The sequence below is a fragment of the Topomyia yanbarensis genome, chromosome 3 (genome assembly GCF_030247195.1).
Source record: "Topomyia yanbarensis strain Yona2022 chromosome 3, ASM3024719v1, whole genome shotgun sequence".
Classification (NCBI taxonomy): Eukaryota; Metazoa; Arthropoda; class Insecta; order Diptera; family Culicidae; genus Topomyia; species Topomyia yanbarensis.
Window position 1 is genome coordinate 329,564,386 of NC_080672.1, and position 20,884 is coordinate 329,585,269.

Consider the following 20,884-nt stretch of genomic DNA (forward strand, 5'->3'; position numbering starts at 1 on the left):
GACATTAAGTCTAGTGCAGATCGCTGCATACCAGGAATACAAGTGCGGTGGAAAACCGATCCGCAGCGGCCTCGGCATGCAATTCTCTCAATCCCATTAACGGGAGAATCGCATGACTTGCAACTCATACTCATGGTTGCTTTCAACCCGCCCTATGACCAGCTTTTTCGATCTCGTCTCGCTATGCGCCAAATTGGAATGTGGGGAACACTTTCCGCTGTTCACGTGCAGGTGGCGAAATGAGCGCGTACAATTTTTGTGGGGAATTACACACTAGTCACGGGAATGTAAACAATGTCGCAAATTGAGCAAAATTATTGCACAAAATACTCAATTCCTTGCGACAATTTTGCAAAACAAACACAACACCGTACAGGAGAAAACTTCGGGGAGCAATTATCTTCGATTTCAACGGAAGTAAGATAAGTATTTCACACAATTAAAACACTTTTAGGCACAGAAGACTGACAAGTGCAGTACGTCAGTGAACCAAACAATACTATACTCCAGCAGGTGTAATCAATTCGCTACAAATGTGACTTTGATCTGTCAAAACCAAATCAATTGTTGATGGATTCCTTACAGACGAATAGCACGTAGGACCATTCGGGAACAAAATTGAATAATAACCAGCAGAGCAATCATTGAAAAGTAGTTTACCGTTGGAATTGCTTTGAGCATTATTCCAGGCTCGGTGTTTGGCATTAAAATCACCGATTATGAAGAATTTCGACCGATTTCTTGTAAGTTTTTGTAAGTCTCCTTTCAAGAAATTAATTTGCTCGCCAGTGCACTGAAAAGACAAATAGACTGCAGCAATAAAAATGATACCAAGATCAGTTTCAACTTCGATACCCAAACTCTCGATCACCTTGCTGTCAAGAGACGGCGTAACGGAATGTTTGATCCTGCGATTAACCGCTATTGCGATTCCTCCGCCGAATCCAACAATTCGATCAAATCGATGAATAACAAAATTAGAGTTACTCTTCAATTTAATATTTGGTTTTAAAAGAGTTTCGGTCACAACGGCTATATGCACATTATGTATCCTCAAGAAGTTGAAAAATTCGTCTTCGCACGTTTTTAATGAACGAGCATTCCAATTTAATAAATTTAAATGATTATTTAAAGTCATTGTTAAACTTTAATTTCATTACAATTTTGTTAGCAAATTCCCAACCCGCTTGAAAAGCTTCAAACATGGAGGTGGAATTTAACATGGCGATCATCATAGGTAACATAGACTCCTGTAGGTACTTTAATTTTTCTTCCGTTACGCTACCTAGATCCATTGGACTAAAGGAAGTGTTGGGTGCAAACAAGATTGAGGGCGTGGTAGTTGTAGCCGTTATTTTGGCATTGCTACCTGCCACTGAAGCATAAGATGACACACCATTTTAGGATGGTGTGACAGAGGTAGAAGAAGTTGTTAATCTATTTTGAATCGGATTAACACGTTTGGGCGTGTTTTCTTGAAGTGTACCTGAAGAAGTAGGTACATTTTTTATTTGTTGTTTTTGTTGTCTAGAACGAGAATTTATATTTTTTCTCGAACAGGGCAACCCCAGAAATTCGATTTATGATTTTCGCTACAATTAGCGCATTTGAAACTTTTTGTGGTTTTTTCACCGGACAAGTATCTTTAGTGTGCGATTTATCACCACAGATCATACATTTGGAATCCAAATGACAATTTTTTGTGCCGTGCCCAAAGCCTTGGCATCTACGACACTGGGCCAGATTTTGAATTCTGTCCCATGTCGTCTATAATGTTCCCACTTTACTCGCACGTGGAACATAAAACGTGCTTTTTCAAATACTTTCAAATTATTAACCTAATTACGGTTAAAATGAATTAAATATAGCTCCTGGATAATTCCAGAGCGTACTGGCGTGCCATCGCCGGTAGCCTTTCCCTTCATAAGAATAACTTGTGAAGGAGAAAAGCCAAGTAAATTTTTCAATTCGTTGGATATTTCATCTAAACTTTGACCTTGAGGTAGCCCTTTCAAGACAGCCTTGAATGGTCTATCTGACGTGAAATCATATGAATAAAATTTATATAACTTCTCCGTAAGATACTGGAGTAGTCGTTTGTGGCCAATCAATTCCTCCGCTGTAACTCGACATTCTCCTCTTCGGCCAATCTGAACAGAGACTTTTACGTCCGGAAGGAACGTCGAAAGCTCAGTTCGAAAGTCGGAGATCATCACTGTTATAGGCGGAAGTGATTGCGTTTTCTTCTCATTGGCAATGCGAGAAAATTTAGAACTTTCATCAGATTCACATTCGGATAAAACATCGAATGAGTTGCTGCAGTCAATTGAATTTTCGGGTGGAGAAAATACCCTTTTCCGTTTAGCTTTAATTTTTGGCACACGGCCTTTCTGGGAGGACCCAGGTATGTTGGAAGAATTAAATATTTCTTTAGGCTGAATTGTTCTTAAAAAATGTTTTAGTCTTGAAAAAGACTGATTGAGTAGAAAATATAGGTAGTCTTGAAAAAGACTGATCGAGCGAAAATATAGGTAGCCTTGAGAAAGACTGTTGCTGTTGAAAAACTCTAGGTAAACCAGGAGCTATCAAGATTTGTGACCGGTTCGAACGAAGGTTCAAGCCGGTATGATTAAAAGAACCCTGATCCATGCCACGACTCCGACCGTAACGCACTCCAAAAGACCGCCGTGGACAGATAATCCCACCATACTTCCTTGGACAAAGACAATCCATAAGCAGTGCGATATCTAGTACCAGCACCAAAAACGGATCAAATGGCTTAACCGGTTATGACATGGGAGCAGAAACCGATTCGATCAACTCCCGGTGCTGCAACCGAACATTACACGGCCTCCAGACTGACTCCGTCCGAACAAACCTGATAGGACCATCAATCCACACCAAGTCCCTCGAAATTCGTCACAGTCGGAACAATAGCATAAATCCAACAAAAAAAAACAGACAGAAACAATTAATAACGAATAAGTTGAGCAAAAAACACCCTTAATACCCTCATGATCAAGGTCCACTTTCATCCCCACTGGCATGGTGTTTTGGTTCTGTTTGAAATGGGAGGCCTTATTCTCACAGTCGCATCGCTTAGTGACGATACGTGACAGCGAAAAAAGCGTTTCTCTTAGTCACTTAGAAATAGCAATTCCGAGAGTAGCTTTTGGGGACGCTAGTCACTGTGATTCGAAAAAAGTGACAAACGAGTCACTTGCCAAAATATTGACAACTTGAACAAAAACTATCGAAAACGTTTTCTGTGGGAAAAGGCAGGTTGGATAGTTTATAGATGATGAAAATTGATGATTGAAGCCATTTCGAGATCCACGATGGTGGCCACAAAACACATCCAAATTGTATCAATATGGATGTCATTTGAAAGAATACGGCAGTACAGCAAACGACGGAAATTGATGATTGAAGCCATTTTGAACTTTTATCATAAAACATAAAAAAAACTTCTATGAAATGGGTGTCGTTTCAAAAAGGGAAGTAAGGGAACCATCAATAAATTATGTCACGCTATTAGAGACGAGAAGAGGTATAACGTTTTGTGACATATGGAGAAGGGAAAATAAGCTAGAACATGAAAAAATCACGGAGAGAAGGAAGGAAATAACACAAAATTATTGTGTTCGTTGTCTAATCTACGACTGATAAGCCTCCTTACAAAATAAGCTCAACAGTCAAGTGACATTTTCGAATTTGAATGGGTTGTATCCCATAAGGATTATTTAATGGGTAATGGTACCATGGACTTAAAGGTGATTCAATCTATATAACAATTGGAATAATTGTATATTGAAGATCGATTTCATGTTTGCACGTTTTTCGGTCACTTTGCACGACCATCGAAATGGACTGGGAGTTAAAGGAGCTATGGGTTTCCTGGAAACCATAGAAAGTCAGGCGATAGGCATTGCTATACATACTACAAAACCCACCAAACAGGGACAAAAACCAGATGAACTACTCCTTCCAACAGCAAATAGCCATAAACGGTCGTGTACTAATCTAAACAAATCAACAAGTGGATTGAAGCCCGTCGAGCTCCAAAAACCGTCCTCGTTAGCCATAGTAACCTACACACATATTGCCACCCATCCAACGCGCCGCGGGCAGTGAGGCATGATGCTGTTTGGATAACTGGTGGAGAGCGAACCCGGGGACGACGCACGACCGGTACCACCACCACCAGCTGCAAAACAAACGACAAACGGGGTGGTAAAAAGGATCCCTCCTGTTCTCTGCACCTCTGCAGCAGCAGCAGATAGACAAGCTGGCTCGGTGCCGTTGGCGGCGGAAAAGGTACACAACTATCATGGGGGTCTCGTCCCAGGCCGGCAGGCAGATGAAAGGGCAGCAAAAAAGCCAGCCATCCCTTGGACGAAGGCGAGAAACAGCACCGGCGGGTGTTTTTATTATCGATAAAATGACTGTTGATTATTGTTTTATGTCTTGTTTTTCCACCCTTCCCCGAAGCCAGCCAGCGAGTGGGCACTCTGCTCGGCAACGCTGGCACCCCGTCTGGATCCGTTCATCGTCCCCACAGATCAGAGGTGGTACAGTGAATGCCAGGTTTTTCGTGTGAAATCGGAATTATCGAATCTAGCAACGCAACATACGCGCACATACTGGTTGCTCTCGATGCAAAGTCCTGAGGGAATGAAAGCTGGGTGGACGTGATCCGAGCAGAAGATCGTAACAAAATGCTAACAAAACCAGAGCTTGAAATTTTCTTTTTCGTGGACGGAAATAGGTGATGTTTTGCCTATTACGAGTAGCAAAGAAAGCCAAGTGGTGTAAAATAAAAGTATGTTAAGACGTTATATCGTTTTTCGGAAAGTTGACGTAAAATAATGAAAAATGGCAATTTCTGTCTGTCTCTAGTACGTCAGAATCGGTTTTTATGAGAATTTGTTTTTTTTGTATTATCAGTTATAAAAATGCTCACTTACACCAAATTTTTTGAAGACATGAATGCACTATATATTCAGCGTCATGAAATATCTTAGGCAGAGGTGGGTAAGAAAACCAACCGGTACGTACATTCACTGGTGTGGTGCCCAAAGTCTCAACACGTGTAAACGAGTGATCCACATCGTGTGCGGTTTTGATTTCGTTCACACGGTAAACGAAAACACAACCACGACCGAGTGTCGGTTTTGAAAACCAAACCGAGTCACTCAGCACCGTTTACATGTGTCCACGAGTTTCAACTCGTGTTAATGTATTCTAAACAGTGGTATCGGTTCGGTTTTAGAAAACCGAACCTGGTTTTTTCTGTACGCGGTACTACGGTAGAAAGAAGAGGCAGTAAATTCATGTGCAGTGCTGCCGAATAAACAACTGAACAACTGAATTGAATAAGGTTAGTTTTTGAGAGTCGATGGGGCAATATCGAAATGTTAGCTTCTGGGCGATTGTTAAAGTTTCACAATTGATGTTCGTTACCATATTAAAAACCAAGATGACGGACACGAAATTCAAAATGGCTATCTTTCTTGGCGAATAATCGTATGAAACCGAGAAATGTAGATATGTTTGATTCGGGAAAGCCGTTGATGTTAATGTAAAAATGTTTAAATTGAAATAATGACGTCAAAGATATCAATAAAAAACAATGACATCAATGCAATCAATGCGATCAATCCAATCAATGCAATCAATGCGATCAATGCAATCAATGTAATCAATCAAATCAATGAAATTAATGCAATCAATGCAATCAAAAAAAACCATGAAATCAATTAAATTGAAAACAATCAATCAAATCAATCAAATCAACCAAATCAATCAAATCAATCAAATCAATCAAATCAATCAAATCAATCAAATCAATCAAATCAATCAAATCAATCAAATCAATCAAATCAATCAAATCAATCAAATCAATCAAATCAATCAAATCAATCAAATCAATCAAATCAATCAAATCAATCAAATCAATCAAATCAATCAAATCAATCAAATCAATCAAATCAATCAAATCAATCAAATCAATCAAATCAATCAAATCAATCAAATCAATCAAATCAATCAAATCAATCAAATCAATCAAATCAATCAAATCAATCAAATCAATCAAATCAATCAAATCAATCAAATCAATCAAATCAATCAAATCAATCAAATCAATCAAATCAATCAAATCAATCAAATCAATCAAATCAATCAAATCAATCAAATCAATCAAATCAATCAAATCAATCAAATCAATCAAATCAATCAAATCAATCAAATCAATCAAATCAATCAAATCAATCAAATCAATCAAATCAATCAAATCAACCAAATCAATCAAATCAATCAAATCAATCAAATCAATCAAATCAATCAAATCAACCAAATCAACCAAATCAACCAAATCAATCAAATCAATCAAATCAATCAAATCAATCAAATCAATCAAATCAATCAAATCAATCAAATCAATTAAATCAAAATGGCGGCAATCGTAAGTTTTCGGTGTCTGCTGACCATATCCTTTCAAATGACACCCATATTGGTGGTGGTTCTCACTATTTTGTGGTAACCGGAAGTCGCCATCTTGGATTTCAAAATGGTGGTAATGGTCAATTTTCGGCGTCTGCTGACCATATCCTTTCAAATGACACCTATATTGATGGTGGTTCTCACTATTTTGTGGTAACCGGAAGTCGCCATCTTGGATTTCAAAATGGCGCTAATGGTCAATTTTCGGTGTCTGCTGACCATATCCTTTCAAATGACACCCATATTGATTGTGGTTCTCACTATTTTGTGGTAACCGGAAGTCGCCATCTTGGATTTCAAAATGGCGCTAATGGTCAATTTTCGGTGTCTGCTGACCGTATCTTTTAAAATGACACCCATATTGATGGTGTTTCTCACTATTTCGTGGTAACCGGAAGTCGCCATCTTGGATTTCAAAATGTCGGTAATGGTCAATTTTCGGCGTCTGCTGACCATATCCTTTCAAATGACACCCATATTGATTGTGGTTCTCACTATTTTGTGGGAACCGGAAGTCGCCATTTTGGATTCCAAAATGGCGGTAATGGTCAATTTTCGGTGTCTGCTGACCAATACGGATCCAAAATCTTACGATTTCTGTTCACAAGTCCGAATAAGAAATATTCTGAACGCCTGTTATGAACCTATGTATTATTTTCGTATCGCAAAATATGGGTTAATATTCTATACCATTCTTGCTCTGAAAATTTTGTCGAACAATTTTTGCGCCAAATGATATTTGACCCGCTTTTGCCTGAAGTTTTGATAAATATACCATTTCGGATCTAAGAGAATATTTTAACCCACTTTTACCTGATATTATATCTAAAATAAATTTGCACTAAATTTCTAATAAAAATGCTGGCAGCACTAGCATAGCCGATAAACATCAACCCGAATACACAACCGCTACACAGCCGAAGTTTGGTTTCGCTATTCTCGTGTTTCGTTCCATACTCGTGCACCGGTAAACGAAAATCAAAACCAAACCACGGTGCTGTGTAAACGAAACTCGGTTTGGTTTTCGTGTCTCGTTGAAACACAACCAGCGGTAAGACCGCACACGATGTAAAGGAAACACAAAATCGTGTGGAAATTTGGTTTACAGCACCGGTACTAAACCGGTTTTTTCCCACCTCTGATCTTAGGTTATTTAAAAAAGCCCTTAAAACAAATTGTTATACATAATGTTAAAGTTAACGCTAATTTTCACATTTGTTTGACCTTCTTCAAAGTTGTTTGTAATACACATTTTTGAGCAAGGTATGAGTCAAGTTTGATTTTTTTTAACGAGAAATGTTATTTAATGCTTTTTAAAGGGCGAACACAAAATTATTGCGACACCGAAAATGTCATGCCAATTTTCTTATAATGTTTAAAATCAAACCAAAATTTTAGGGTAGTTTTATACATTTATTTACTCCAAAAATCAAAAGAAAACTTAATCGATGGAGCCTTGAGTGTAAAATTGAACGCATTTTCGCTTGATGCCCTCCATCAAAGTCTTTACAGTGTCATCCGGTACCAGTTTCTCAGTTTTTTTTCCATTTTCTTAACATGTCCTTCTCGTCTTTGACTATACTCTTGCTCTTCCGAAGTTCCCGCTTCATCATTGCCCAGTACTGCTCCACCGGGCGCAGCACCGGACAGTTTGGCGGATTCATGTCCTTTGGAACAAAATGGACAGAATTGGCCTCATACCACTCCAGGACACTTTTAGAATAGTGGCATGATGCCAAATCTGGCCAAAATAGTGGAGCTTCGTCGTGCTGCTGCAAGAACGGCAAAAGGCGCTTCTCGAGGCACTCAGATTTGTAGATCTCGCCATTTACTGTGCCCTTTGTCACGAAAGGCTCACTCCTCAGTCCGCAAGAGCAGATGGCCTGCCAAATGAGATATTTGGAGGCGAACTTCGACATTGTCTTCTTAAATTTGTCGTCCACATAGAACTTGCTCTTGCCGGTGAAAAACTCCAACCCCGGAATTTGCTTAAAATCGGCTTTTATATACGTTTCGTCGTCCATCACACAGCAGCCATATTTTGTCAGCATCTTCTCGTAGAGCTTCCGTGCCCGAGTTTTAGCCGTCGATTGTTGCCGCTCATCGCGATTTGGGAAGTTCTGTACCTTGTATGTATGTAGTCCAGCTCTCTTCTTTGCATTCTGGACGTAGCTCTGCGACATGCCGATCTTTTTAGCCAAATCACGGCTTGAGACGTTGGGATTTGCTTTAATCATCCGCTTCACCTTTCCCTCCGTCTTTTTGTTCTCCGGTCCTGGTTTTGTTCCAGCTCCTTTGCCGTGGTCCAACGTCAACCGCTCCTGGAACCGCTTCAACACTCTGGAGACGGTTGAATGGTGAATGTTCAACATTTTTCCCAACTGCCGGTGCGACAGGTCAGGAAATTCCAGGTGTTTGGAAAGAATTTGTTCTCTCGACTCGCGTTGGTTCACCTTCATTTTCGTTGAATCGAAAAACACGACTTCGAGTTTGACAGCATGTAAACAATACACATCAATGAGAAAGTGTGCAAAATTTGGTTGATTTTTACCCAATGGTAAAAAAGTTATGCCCTGTTGAATGTGTCGCAATAATTTCGTGTTCGCCCTTTATATGTCGGCCGTTTGCATCCCTGCCGTTTCTGAGAGAATGCTCATTTCTGCCACAGTATGATCCAGAACGGACTCATCAATGACCTCCTCCTGATCCTCCTTGTGAAGGTCTTGTGTCACCTTTCGCGTTGAGATTTAGAAATGCATTCCTGCTTAAAGGCCATTTGATAAGATTCTTTGGCATTCTTCCAAAGACACACACAAAGCTTGATTGTGTACTGCTGCCCCTAGCGAACGCTTCATCGCGCTGTGATGACTGTGATAAAGTGTAAAAAATGCTGGCAAAACATTATTGATCATTTTACGTAAGATATTTCAGATTTGGGTGTTGATAATCTTGGCACCTAGCTTGATGTATTTTATTACTTTGTCAAACACACTTTCCGGGCGCTTCTCACCTCAGTGGGTATGGGTTCAATCGCAGCCGAGGTTGTTGAGATTTTTTGAGATGAAAAATCTGTGGTCCTTCGGAAAAGAAGTAAGGCCACGTTGGTCCCGGTCCACATGTTGATGCGCCGTTATTTAGGGTAACCTATCTGACGTCGGTGATAGACCGACGGAAAATGAACAACAACCTTCCGGCAGTCGCGCTAGTGGACTCAGTGCACGCTGCTCTGAAAAACTAGCGAAATCGTTTTAGGGCATCAGCTGCTGCTCGTTTAGTGGGCCATATGCGCGACTTCCGGAGGGTTAAAAATACACTTTCTGGACATTTTATTTTCCGACTTGTCCCAATCTTTCTCCAAATACTCTTACATTAATATTCGATTTATTTCCTACATTCCAGATTCGCGGCGGAGCCTTCGAGATGCTCAGCTATCTGATCGAGAAGGGCTTCCTGGACAAAGCCACAACGGAGGAAACGGTCTGTCCGGTGGTGGAAAAGCTCAGCCGCAAACCCCTGGACACATTCGATGAGGAACTGTACGCAATTTACATACATGTGAGTGCTTTTCTTTTCTGTGTGTCCTTGCCGGCTAAGTTCGACTCGAAAATGTTCGGATCTCATAGTCACGGACATGTTTCATAAGGACAGTAATTTAAACAGTTGGTTGGTAGTGTTACATTTTCGGGTAACCATACAGTGAAGAAGGCAAGAACTGGTGCGAGTGAGGTTACTATCGATTGGTGTCATACGAGGAGAGTGACGAAAGTGGAACAAAAGTTAGGCATATGCAGGAAAATGACGGCAGAAGCGGCTTCCTTCCGGTTGTGCCGGGTACCTCCGTGAAACATATATTCTATAGTGGTTGAATATAATCGCTGTGTTCGATGTGCGTGTGTGTGTATGTGTAGCCATAGATGTGCATAGTGTAAAAGCAGTGAAATTGTTTCACTATAGTTTCCCATGGCCAACTGTTCCAGCTGGCTGGGAAGTGTGGGGCCTAATGGGTCTGCTTGCCGCTAATGTATAGGGCCTACACGTAGTTGGCGTTGTGATGATGATAATGATGAATGACATACGATCCGTCGAGAATATGAGGACAGCACCGAAGACAAAAAAAAATCAAATATGAGATGGATGCTGCTCGGCAGAGAATATGATTTTGTATTTTATAACGAGGAACACGGCCTTCCAGGTAGGCATGATGGCGGGGAGGAAGTGTTTGGTGTGCCGTAGTTGGTAGAAATGTTATGGAGTGGTGTGGTGTGTTACTGCAGTGTTAGCACTATGGTGTGATGTTGGATAGTTTGATGAACAGCTTTCTCCTGCCCAGAAAGCGCCGTATTCAGCAGCAAGAAAGACATGGGTAGTGAGATAGTTTTACCCTATTGCGCTGGGATCTCACTACCTTGTCTTTCATGTTGATGGATACACAAATTTACGGATAGGTTGCTAGCATCAGTAGATTGAGTGACGCGCGCCGGAAGTCCTGTCTTCGGCTGCCAATATATAGAGCATGTAATGATTAGGTTATAATTGATAGATGTTTGATTCAAAAGCCCTAATGACAGTTGACACAAAATCTTCGTCGTTAACAAACATGGAGTGATTTGCGTTGGCATCAAATTTGGTTGTTTTAGTTCAACCACATTAAATACTGCTATCACAGCCAGCTTTGATGAGCAACGATTCACTCATTCACGCACAAAGTTAACCAAATCATCTAGATCAGCTGATCGGTTCGTTTGGATCATCCACCCAAGAGAGCCACGCCGCATCCGTTCCCAATATGAAACAAAATCCAAGCTGCCAGGGGGAAAGGATGCTTGACTGAGCTCATCAATTGGTTGTGGCTATGTGTTTTCAGTCGCGTTTCGCCTCACTAGCAACGCCCCAATCATATCACAGCCATTTTGATGAGCTCAGTCGGGTGGCGAAAATCATCATTGAACATCGAATCAACCAGCAACGGAATCCGACGGGATCCTTCCAACTGTGCAATATCAACGGCCAATGTTCGAATCGTAAAAATGGTTGTGCCGTGTGTCCATTTCAAAATTCATATCACAGCCATTTTGACGAGTTCGAACCTGGTCACTGTCAACGGGGGACGGGGCGCCATCTTCAATATCAACAATCAAACTTCCAGAAGCAGCGGTTATAAACAGACCTGTGTCCACTCTCAAAGTGGCTGTGAAATGTGTCCAAGTATCTAATAGCATATCACAGCCAGCTTTGAAGAGCGATACGGTTCTTGCTCGCTTCGAAGGTAAGCAGTTTCTGGCGGTAATTAATTCAATTTATGTTCGCTCACTATATCAAACTCGATCATCAGCTAGTTGACTATTTCTACTCATTATGTCTGTGTAAATTGAATATAAAGTGACGTTTTTAATTATGAGTGATTGTCCGGTTACCGCAAGTGTGTAACTGCTTCCTCAACAAACGCTTTCACGGATTATGGATCCCATTGCGGTGGAAAACGATACGCTCATTAATGTGTAATTTATGTGCATCAGAAAGAAATACATCCACGGCTGGTTTCGCAAGCGATCAAAAGCCTGGATAGGGTTACTGGATGAGGACACTTCGATCGTTGCAGAGAAAGAGAGAGATAGAGCGTATTCTAAACTCTCAAAGTGGCTGTGAAATGGTGCAATGACTATTTAAATTCCATATCACAGCCAGCTTTGATGAGCTGGACTGCGGCTCTAAAATCATCAAATCCAGTTCAGCTAGCCGCGGGAATTCCTCAGATATTTTATAACCACCTGACAATAACCTCACCGAGTGACTATGATATTAAACCAACAAGTTCAACAAACTTTTCGCGTAGGTGGTCTCACGAAACGCGCCGCCTTAACTTAAAATCTTCATCAAATCCAGCTTTTCTCAAGCATTATAATAATTCGCAAATTACTTCCATTTCCGCTTTCCGTTCGCGCTTTGCTCCACGCGTCCAACACCAGCTGATGGTGAAGATTGCACCGATCGTTGGCTATGCCAAAACGTACGACCTGGTGTACGATCGGTTCGTCGAGATGTGCCGCTGCAAGGAACATTTTGTCCGGCGAGAATGCGCCACCGCGTTTCCGGTTATGTGCGAGGTGCTCGGAGATGATCTGTTCGAAAAGAGCATGGTAAGTTAGCTATGTCCCATTCGATTATCGAACAAGTCAGCTGTCAATAATGATTATACTATTTCCTTTCAAATCTAACATGACGTTCCGCGCGCAGCTGCCAATCTTCATGAAACTATGCGACGATGAGATCTGGACCGTGAGGAAGGCCTGCGCCGAGGTGCTGCCCATCGTGGCGTTACTCTGTACCCTGGAAAAACGGCGGAAGGTGCTGGTACCAGCGATGAAAAAGTTCATGTTCGACCCCAGTCAGTGGGTGATCATGGCGGCCTTGAAGGTGAGTACTTCCGTCGCTGGGAATAGGATCAACAACTGAGTGTATGTACTGTGCCGACCGTCGTTGAATAGTTCAGTAATAGGCAATGTGCAACCAAAACATTTTTAGCAAGATAAAGAAAAAATACTTAAATCTAGTTCAATTTGGACCTTTTGAGGGGCCGAGGAGCTGTAGAATGTACCCTCTAGTGCCAATTTTTTTTTTGCTGATGGTCGTGATGAGAACGAAGAAAATAATGTTGATTTTTTTGTATATTATTTTCTATTTGATTATATTGTTTTGTTTGCATTACATTTCTAATTTAGTATATTGGGTGTTCAGCCGCAAGTGGTGACTTTTCATCCCTATTGTTTACATGATTCAGTTAATTATTATTAAGTTATAATATGCTTTCGCAGTTGAATATTTTTTTTCAGTAGGATGTTTTAAACCTACTTGTCTTCTGAATAAGGAGCTAAACAAATCTTATAAACTAACTTATAAACTATAAAGAGAGCCAATCGTTGCAATTGAAGATTGCAACGATTTTTGTCGGAAGTTGCTTATAATACTGTTCGTCATAATTTCTAATGTTTCTATGTTTGCAAGTCTGTGCAACTCATTTGTGCTAAACCAGGGAGGACGCTTCAAAATCATTTTCAGAATTTTATTCTGAATTCTTTGAAGCGTTTTCTTCCTAGTAGCACAACAACTTACCCAGATTGGAACTGCATATAGCATTGCCGATCTAAATATTTGTTTATAAATTAATAGTTTGTTTTTTAGGCAGAGCCTAGAATTACTATTTATAAGAGGGTATAAACATTTTATATATTTGTTGCATTTTGTTTGGATTCCTTCAATCCTTAAAAGTGAGTTTTTTATCGTAAATCAAACCCAAGTATTTAACTTGATCTGTCCACGTTAAATTCAAACCATTAAATTTAATAATATGGTTATTATTTGGTTTAAGAGAAGAAGCTCTTGGCTTATGCGGAAACACAATCAATTGTCGTACTATGTTGCGTTTCGGCTTCGCCTCATCAGAAACCGACACTAACACATTGTCGGAATAGATTAGCGCCGGCTTGACGCAAATCCCTTAAAACTAAAACAGCACCAACAAATTTCACCCTAGTGAGAAATTTTGGTTTTTACTAAATTTTCCTCCTTAGGGTGAAATATAGCATAGTACAATCAATTGTGTTTTTGCCGCATTAGTGGAAATTTTCCATTTTTTCAGGTAATCATTGAAAATATTCAAGCTTCGTTGCAGTCGACTGCAGATAATACGAAGACTCCTCCCAGTGGCTGAGATGCTAGTATTATCACAGAAAAGTGACCTTTTACAGCCTGCAGGTAGATTTGGACGATCAGAGGTAAAAATATTGTATAGTATTGGTGCGACGCTTGATCCTTGAGGGACGCCTGCATTAACGGGTAGCTTATTAGATTTACCATTCTGATAAGAAACCTGTAGGGTACGGTTAGTAAGATAATTTTTAATTATCTTTATTATGTAAATTGGAAAATTAAAATCCCACATTTTGGCAATTAAACCTTTGTACCAAACACTGTCAAAAGCTTTTTCGATGTCTAGAAGAGCAACTCCAGTGGAATAGCCCTCTGAGATATTTGCCTTTATCATGTTAGTTACTCTCACAAGTTGATGAGCAGTTGAATGTCCAATACGAAATCCAAACTGCTCAGAAAGGAAAATAGAATTCTCATTGATATGTGACATCATTCTAGTTAGGATGATTTTTTCAAATAATTTTCTAATAGAAGAAAGTAAGCTAATTGGTCGATAGCTAGATGCTTCTACTGGGTTTTTATCTGGCTTCAAAATAGGAATAATCTTGGCATTTTTCCATCTTTCAGGGAAGTATGCTAATTCAAAACATTTGTTGAATATTTTGACCAAGTATCTCATGGTGATTTCGGGAAGGTTTTTAAGAAGAATGTTAAAAATTCCATCAAATAATGTTGATAATTCTTCTAAGTAATGGATTGTTCATTAAAATCTCAAAACAAGTAAGTAAGGGGTAGGGCAGCTGAGCAAATGAAAATCCAACTTTTTTCTTCTAGTTATTTCAACATTAGCGAATCCAACCATCTATTGCTTAAATTTTAGATTCCACCAGAACGCAAATTTTCTAAACTGTAAGGGGTATTTTTCTAGCATACTTTGGTTGTTTAATTCTTGACTTCTAATTTATAGTAGGGGAGTCCAGGGTCTGCTGGTGGTGGTTTCACTTATCATTTTTTTTTTTAAATTTAGGAAGATGGTGTAAAAGAGAATATGTTGCATAAATAGCAGACTGCTGGCTGCATCTCAGAATTTTAAATATGTGACGCAGATATCTCGCCGACTTACGACTGTACGCATCGTTGTGCGTACAGTCGTAAGTCGGCGAGATATCTGCGTCACATATTTAAAATTCTGAGATGCAGCCAGCAGTCTGCCATTTATGCAATATATTCTCTTTTACCTGGCCATTTTTGATGATAAAGTATGGATCGCGTCAGATGTCTTTTCAATAAAATTGCAAATCAATTGGCCCTTTGCTATTATTTTTGGAGCCAATGTTTTGGCATTTTAGATTCTGCCCATACTTCGTATTCAAAAGCAAATTACCGAAATCCTTCAGGTGAAATTCCGAGGTGTACAAACAAAAAAATAATTTTATTTGTGGTTACGTATATTAGGGGAGACTGAGGAGACTTGATCCCCTTTTTTATTTTTCAGTCCAACTCCGTGGAATGATAAAAAACTATGTATTTTTTTGTAGTTTTATATTGTTTCTAGGGATGACTATTAATCATAAAAAAATTACATGGAAATATTATACTGGACATGAGCTATGAGTATTTCTGGAAAACAACAAAAAAATGGAAAATTCTTAGATTAGTGGAGACTCGATCCCTAATTTGGGGACACTTGATTCGTTTATGAAAACGTGTTTAAAAGAGCATGTAGGGTAATAAGCTTATTTTTGCCCTGTTTCTACTATCATCCTACCCATCTGAAGCCTTTGGTTAGAGCAGCGTCTGTCATCTTTGCTCAGCGCATTGACTCAAATGGTACTGCGATAATGGAGGTACTCGATTAGAGATTTTGCTGCGCTCAAACAGAAGATTTTTACCATTCTCAAGACAATTTTGTTATTATATTGACTCTTAATAAGAGGCGAATGACCTTAACGTTAAAACCTCTATAATCGAAATAAAAAATGGACCTTAATAACAAATCAAAGAAGCTGAAATAATAAAATTATTGTAGTAATAATGTGGTACCCTTCTTAATCGGGCAAAACGGGTACATTACCCCATTCAATTTTATAAATGGATTGTAGTATTGATTAAATTGTTATGATTAGATATTGTTATTTTTGTTACTACATATTACGCATCTCTCACCTGATTTTTTTACAAATTCCCAAATCTCCGTGCAATTATTTGAAAGCTGTCTTTATTATGGTTGAGGAACGTCAAATGTGGGATGAATACGTATATTGTAGTAAACAATTACAGTTATGTTTCTTTACGATGAAGCGTTCATTTTTGACATTTTTTTATGACAACAATGACTTCAATTGTTCTGGTGTGAATTTGGTTATTTTCAGTGGTGTGTATGAAGTATGGCGAAGGGGATCAAATCTCCACGAATTTGAAGGGATCAAGTGAACCCATAGCATCTATTTCAGCAAACTTTAGTAAAAATATAGTTGAACAAACGAATCAGCTCAATCATAACGTATTCATATAATTGACATTCTCCTGTAATTCTGTATGCAAAAGTAGAGTATGTAGTGGGTGATTTAATCAATTTTAAAAAAGTTTGAAAATTTGAAAAATAAATCCTCTTCAGTTCTTCTGAGACTTTTTTTTTAAATCGGCAAAAATTCGGTTACACAAAAGTCCAATTTCTTTTTTCTGTGTTAATGAAATTTATGTTTAGATAAAACTACGCAACTTTATAGTATATTCGATTAATGTATTCTGATCCGCCTTTGAGTTACAATGATGGGATCAAGTCTCCCCGGGGATCAAGTCTCCTCAGTCTCCCCTACATATACGGCCACGGAAAATTCTTTCGGTGAGCCATCGAGGAATACTCGCCCAAAATAACAAAAAACTTGAAATTTAAAAACGACCTACGGGAATGAACTGATTTTCTTCCATACGAAGCGGTTGGTTAAAACGGCGTCAACCATCTTTTTTCAACGCATTACCTCAAATGGCAGGGCGATTGTGTTATTATATTGGTTCTTAAGAACAAAGCATAGATGTTGATGCCAATTTATACGCATTCCATCAATTGTAACTGAGTAATCATAGAAATAGTGAGGTATCCTTCCTAATAGGTCTAAAATAGGTTTTTTACCCTAGTACGCTCGAAAATTCAATATCACTTACAACGTCTACGGAACAGAATGTAAGGCAAAATAACCTCATTGGAGTATGTATTACACAGTATTTGAAGTGCAGAACTAGAGACAGCGCCATATATCTACTGCCTATAATCGCAAGCATGTAGATAGGGAATCTCATAGAACATGGGACTAACTTACGATTATGGGCAGTCTAATACAAAAGGAGAAAAAATAATGCGTTACGTACAATAGGGGAGAGTGGGTACGCTTGATCCCACTTTTGTTTTTTTCTCATAACTTTTTAATGAAACAAAAATTTTAATTGCAATATTCGCATTCTTGTAGTCAATTCGAATTGTAAGAGCTATGAATAATGTGTAAATCCGAATACTACGTCCTGTCAGTAATATGAACAGTTTTGAAATTCATGCCAAAACGAGGTGTTTGTAAAAACGTGTGGTAACTTGATCCCCCGCCTACTAGGGCTAAAGAAACAAAGCACACTATGAGCTATGGTCACGAAAGATCAACTAACCACCTATCCTGACAAATAGATTAATAAGACTACCTTTTTAGATGCACGACAAACTTTAACCACAGTAGAAAGTCAAGACAATTATTTGCGGTAAATCAGTGCTGTTTAACTGGATTTTTCAACCTTCAATAACTTATACCATCATTGGTTCACGGAAAAAACATTTTAGATCAATTAATAGTGCCAGGTGCGTTATGAAAATGATGTTTTTCTAGTTCTATACATTTTTAAAGTGTGTGAGAGAACTAATGATAGGGATCAAGAATACCCAGTGTTACTGGGATCAAAGATGCCTGTTGTATGAGGTGCACAAAATTTATTTTTTTTTATGTGTTGTGAAATTTTTTATTCGAAAAACGTGTTTTTCTAGGCAAAAGCCCCTAAAAGTAAACGTACTTGAAAATATTAATAAATAATTAGTTCGGCGATCTCATACAATCGTTCAAAAAATTTGTGAAAAGATCTCCGAGATGGATTTAAACACATATTTTCTAAAATATTATACAACTTTTCTAAACCAAATGTAATGCATCAGATTTGTTTTTTAAACATCACAAACGACCAAATGCTTCATTTTCTTTTTATATTGTGATAACTTTATGCGTATAGATTACGAGATATGGCCAGAGAATCAAATATCCCCAAGGAGCAAGTGTCCTCCAGTGCTGGGAAAATCATGATCAAAAAAAATTTAAGGGTTGTGTACAAGACACGACCACGATGACATTAAAAATGTAGCCAGTTTTATAAGCAATCAATATTATCCGTGGCCAAATTAAAACCCCTTAATGCCATAGACTGTTTTAGAACTACACACAGGCATGCTATTCTTCACTAGAGATAATTGTTGAATTTTTAAATTAAAATCGATAACCTATAGTGTGATAAATTCAAGTTTTAAAAAAGTTTTATTCAAATCCATGAAATGGGAACATCAATTAATGATGCTCACAAACAAAACCTTACATCTATCTTTAAATACCTGCTATCAAATTAAATGTTTTCAAGCATGATAGAAAATTAACTGGTCATAACTCAAACTATTCGTAAACAAAGAAAGTTTAACATATGTATCTTTATATATTCGGTAGTATAATTAACATTAACTCTGAAATGTTCTATATTTGGATTCCATTGGTGGAATCCTGAAAAGGACTATTTGTGGAATCCACAAACACGCGTGCTATGGAATGAAAAGTACTAAACTAACTAAGGGCTTTTGGTTTAACAAAAATCACATGCAGAATGGAACAATTAGTCAGCTGCAAAACAAGGTCTGCCTTCTCACGCTACTTACATCAGATAAATATTTCGAAATAACAAGAAACAACCCTTCCCTTCAGAATCTAATATGAAATACTGATAGCTTGGAACGTGACATCGGCTTTTATCTCTTTCGCACTGATGATGGAAGGACTACCTTCACGAGAATAACGAAAAAATATTTGCGGATTTTTCACATCCTCCGATTTCTATAATATTGTAGACTTTTGGATTTGGCTTGATTTTCGCCAATTTCAGCATGACAATATACTTTTAAATAACTGTACATTTTTGTATTGTTTCGGAAGGATAATTTTAAACAAATCACAGATTGTTGTAAATTTCAGATTGTCAATGTACGCGCAAGCAACAAGTAACGAATATAAACGGCGGAATTAGGTTATCGTTGTCATCGTCAAGAATTTTTCAAACTTGTTCTTCATTGTTGCTTATAGCCCTGAAAAGGGCTTTTAATTTACAAAAATAACATGCGAAATGGAACCAACAGTCAGCCGCAATAACGGTTTGCCGTCTCTTCCAGCCACGCGCTACTTACATCGGATAAATAATTAAATTTGGAAAGAAACAAACAACCTTCCCCTTCAACAGATAATTTGAAATACTGATAGTTTGAAACGTGACATTGGCTTTTATCACTTTCGCATTGTTGATGGAAGGACTGCCTTCATGCAGAATAACGAACAAAAATTTGCGGATTCTTTTTGGTACGGCTTTCGCTCAAGAGGGTGACGTGACGTCATATTTTCGCAGCCAACATAAGAACTTTGCTTGTAACAAAATGAACGAAATTAATTTTTAATGCGAACGAGGAGCACTTTAGTTTACATCAAATCAGTTAAAGTGTTCATTGTTTTCTTTTGTTTACTGCTACTATTGTTTGTTGATGACATTTTAAGCGATTTTGACGTAGTCAAACTGACCCCCATCGATCGATGGAAAAAACGATGTTGCCTATTGTCAAACTCTGTATGTAGCGATAGGGATGCCAGTTACCTGCTTTCGCTAGTTGGCAGTGTTGCTACATTCTCCAATTTTCTGAAACATTGCAGAATTTTGGATTATGTTTCCGAAAGATTATTTTTTAATAAATCGCAGGTTTTCACCAATTTCAGCCTCGAAATGTACTTTAAGTAGCTGCCCATTTTTGTATTGTTTCGGAAGGATAAATTTAAACAAATAACAGATTGTTGCAAATTTCAGATTGCTTGCGCGTGTGCAAGCAACAAATAACGAATATAAACTGCGCAATTGAATTATCGCTGTCAATGATTGGAAATATTCAAATTTGTTCTTCATTGTTTGTTATAGCCCTTAAAAGGGTTTTTAATTTACCAATAACATGCAGAATGGAACAATTAGTCGGCTTCAACTGAGGTTGGGCAACTCTTCTAGCCGCGCGCTTTTTACATCGGATCACCCCCAGCGGTAGCAGTGATCAAATGCAGCACTCTACGCAGTGCATTGTCAACATGCATGATTGCTACTGCTGTTCTTTACGGCCCGACGATCGACGGGAGAATGAAGTCGCTCGAGAAATGATATTCTTTAAATAGTCGAGGATGACGTCATTCATAGAAGCGTAGTGTGCTAGGTGCTCAAATCTGTCGTACGAGACGCTATAGATACGATGTTATTTGGCTGGCAAAAGAGCAACAACTGATTCAAACAGGCACACGGCACATTTATTTATAACTTTTCGTGTTCGTTTGAATCACTAAGCTGCTCCCTTTCGACGGCGCTGCCGGGGATAGATTGACTGATGTATAAGAGATTTCACGTTTTCGAGATCTGT

At 38.7% G+C, this 20,884-nt stretch overlaps 1 protein-coding gene across 5 annotated transcripts in view; it reads left to right on the forward strand.

The window, feature by feature from the left end:
* LOC131691270 (serine/threonine-protein phosphatase 4 regulatory subunit 1-like) overlaps positions 1–20,884 on the forward strand; it is a 697,782-nt gene that overhangs the window by 660,165 nt on the left and 16,733 nt on the right. For all 5 annotated transcript variants that reach the window (XM_058977546.1, XM_058977544.1, XM_058977545.1 and 2 more), the window contains 3 exons: positions 9,904–10,059; positions 12,471–12,641; positions 12,739–12,918. In XM_058977546.1, the coding sequence (XP_058833529.1) occupies positions 9,904–10,059; positions 12,471–12,641; positions 12,739–12,918 (507 nt within the window). The remainder of the gene's footprint in view (positions 1–9,903; positions 10,060–12,470; positions 12,642–12,738; positions 12,919–20,884) is intronic.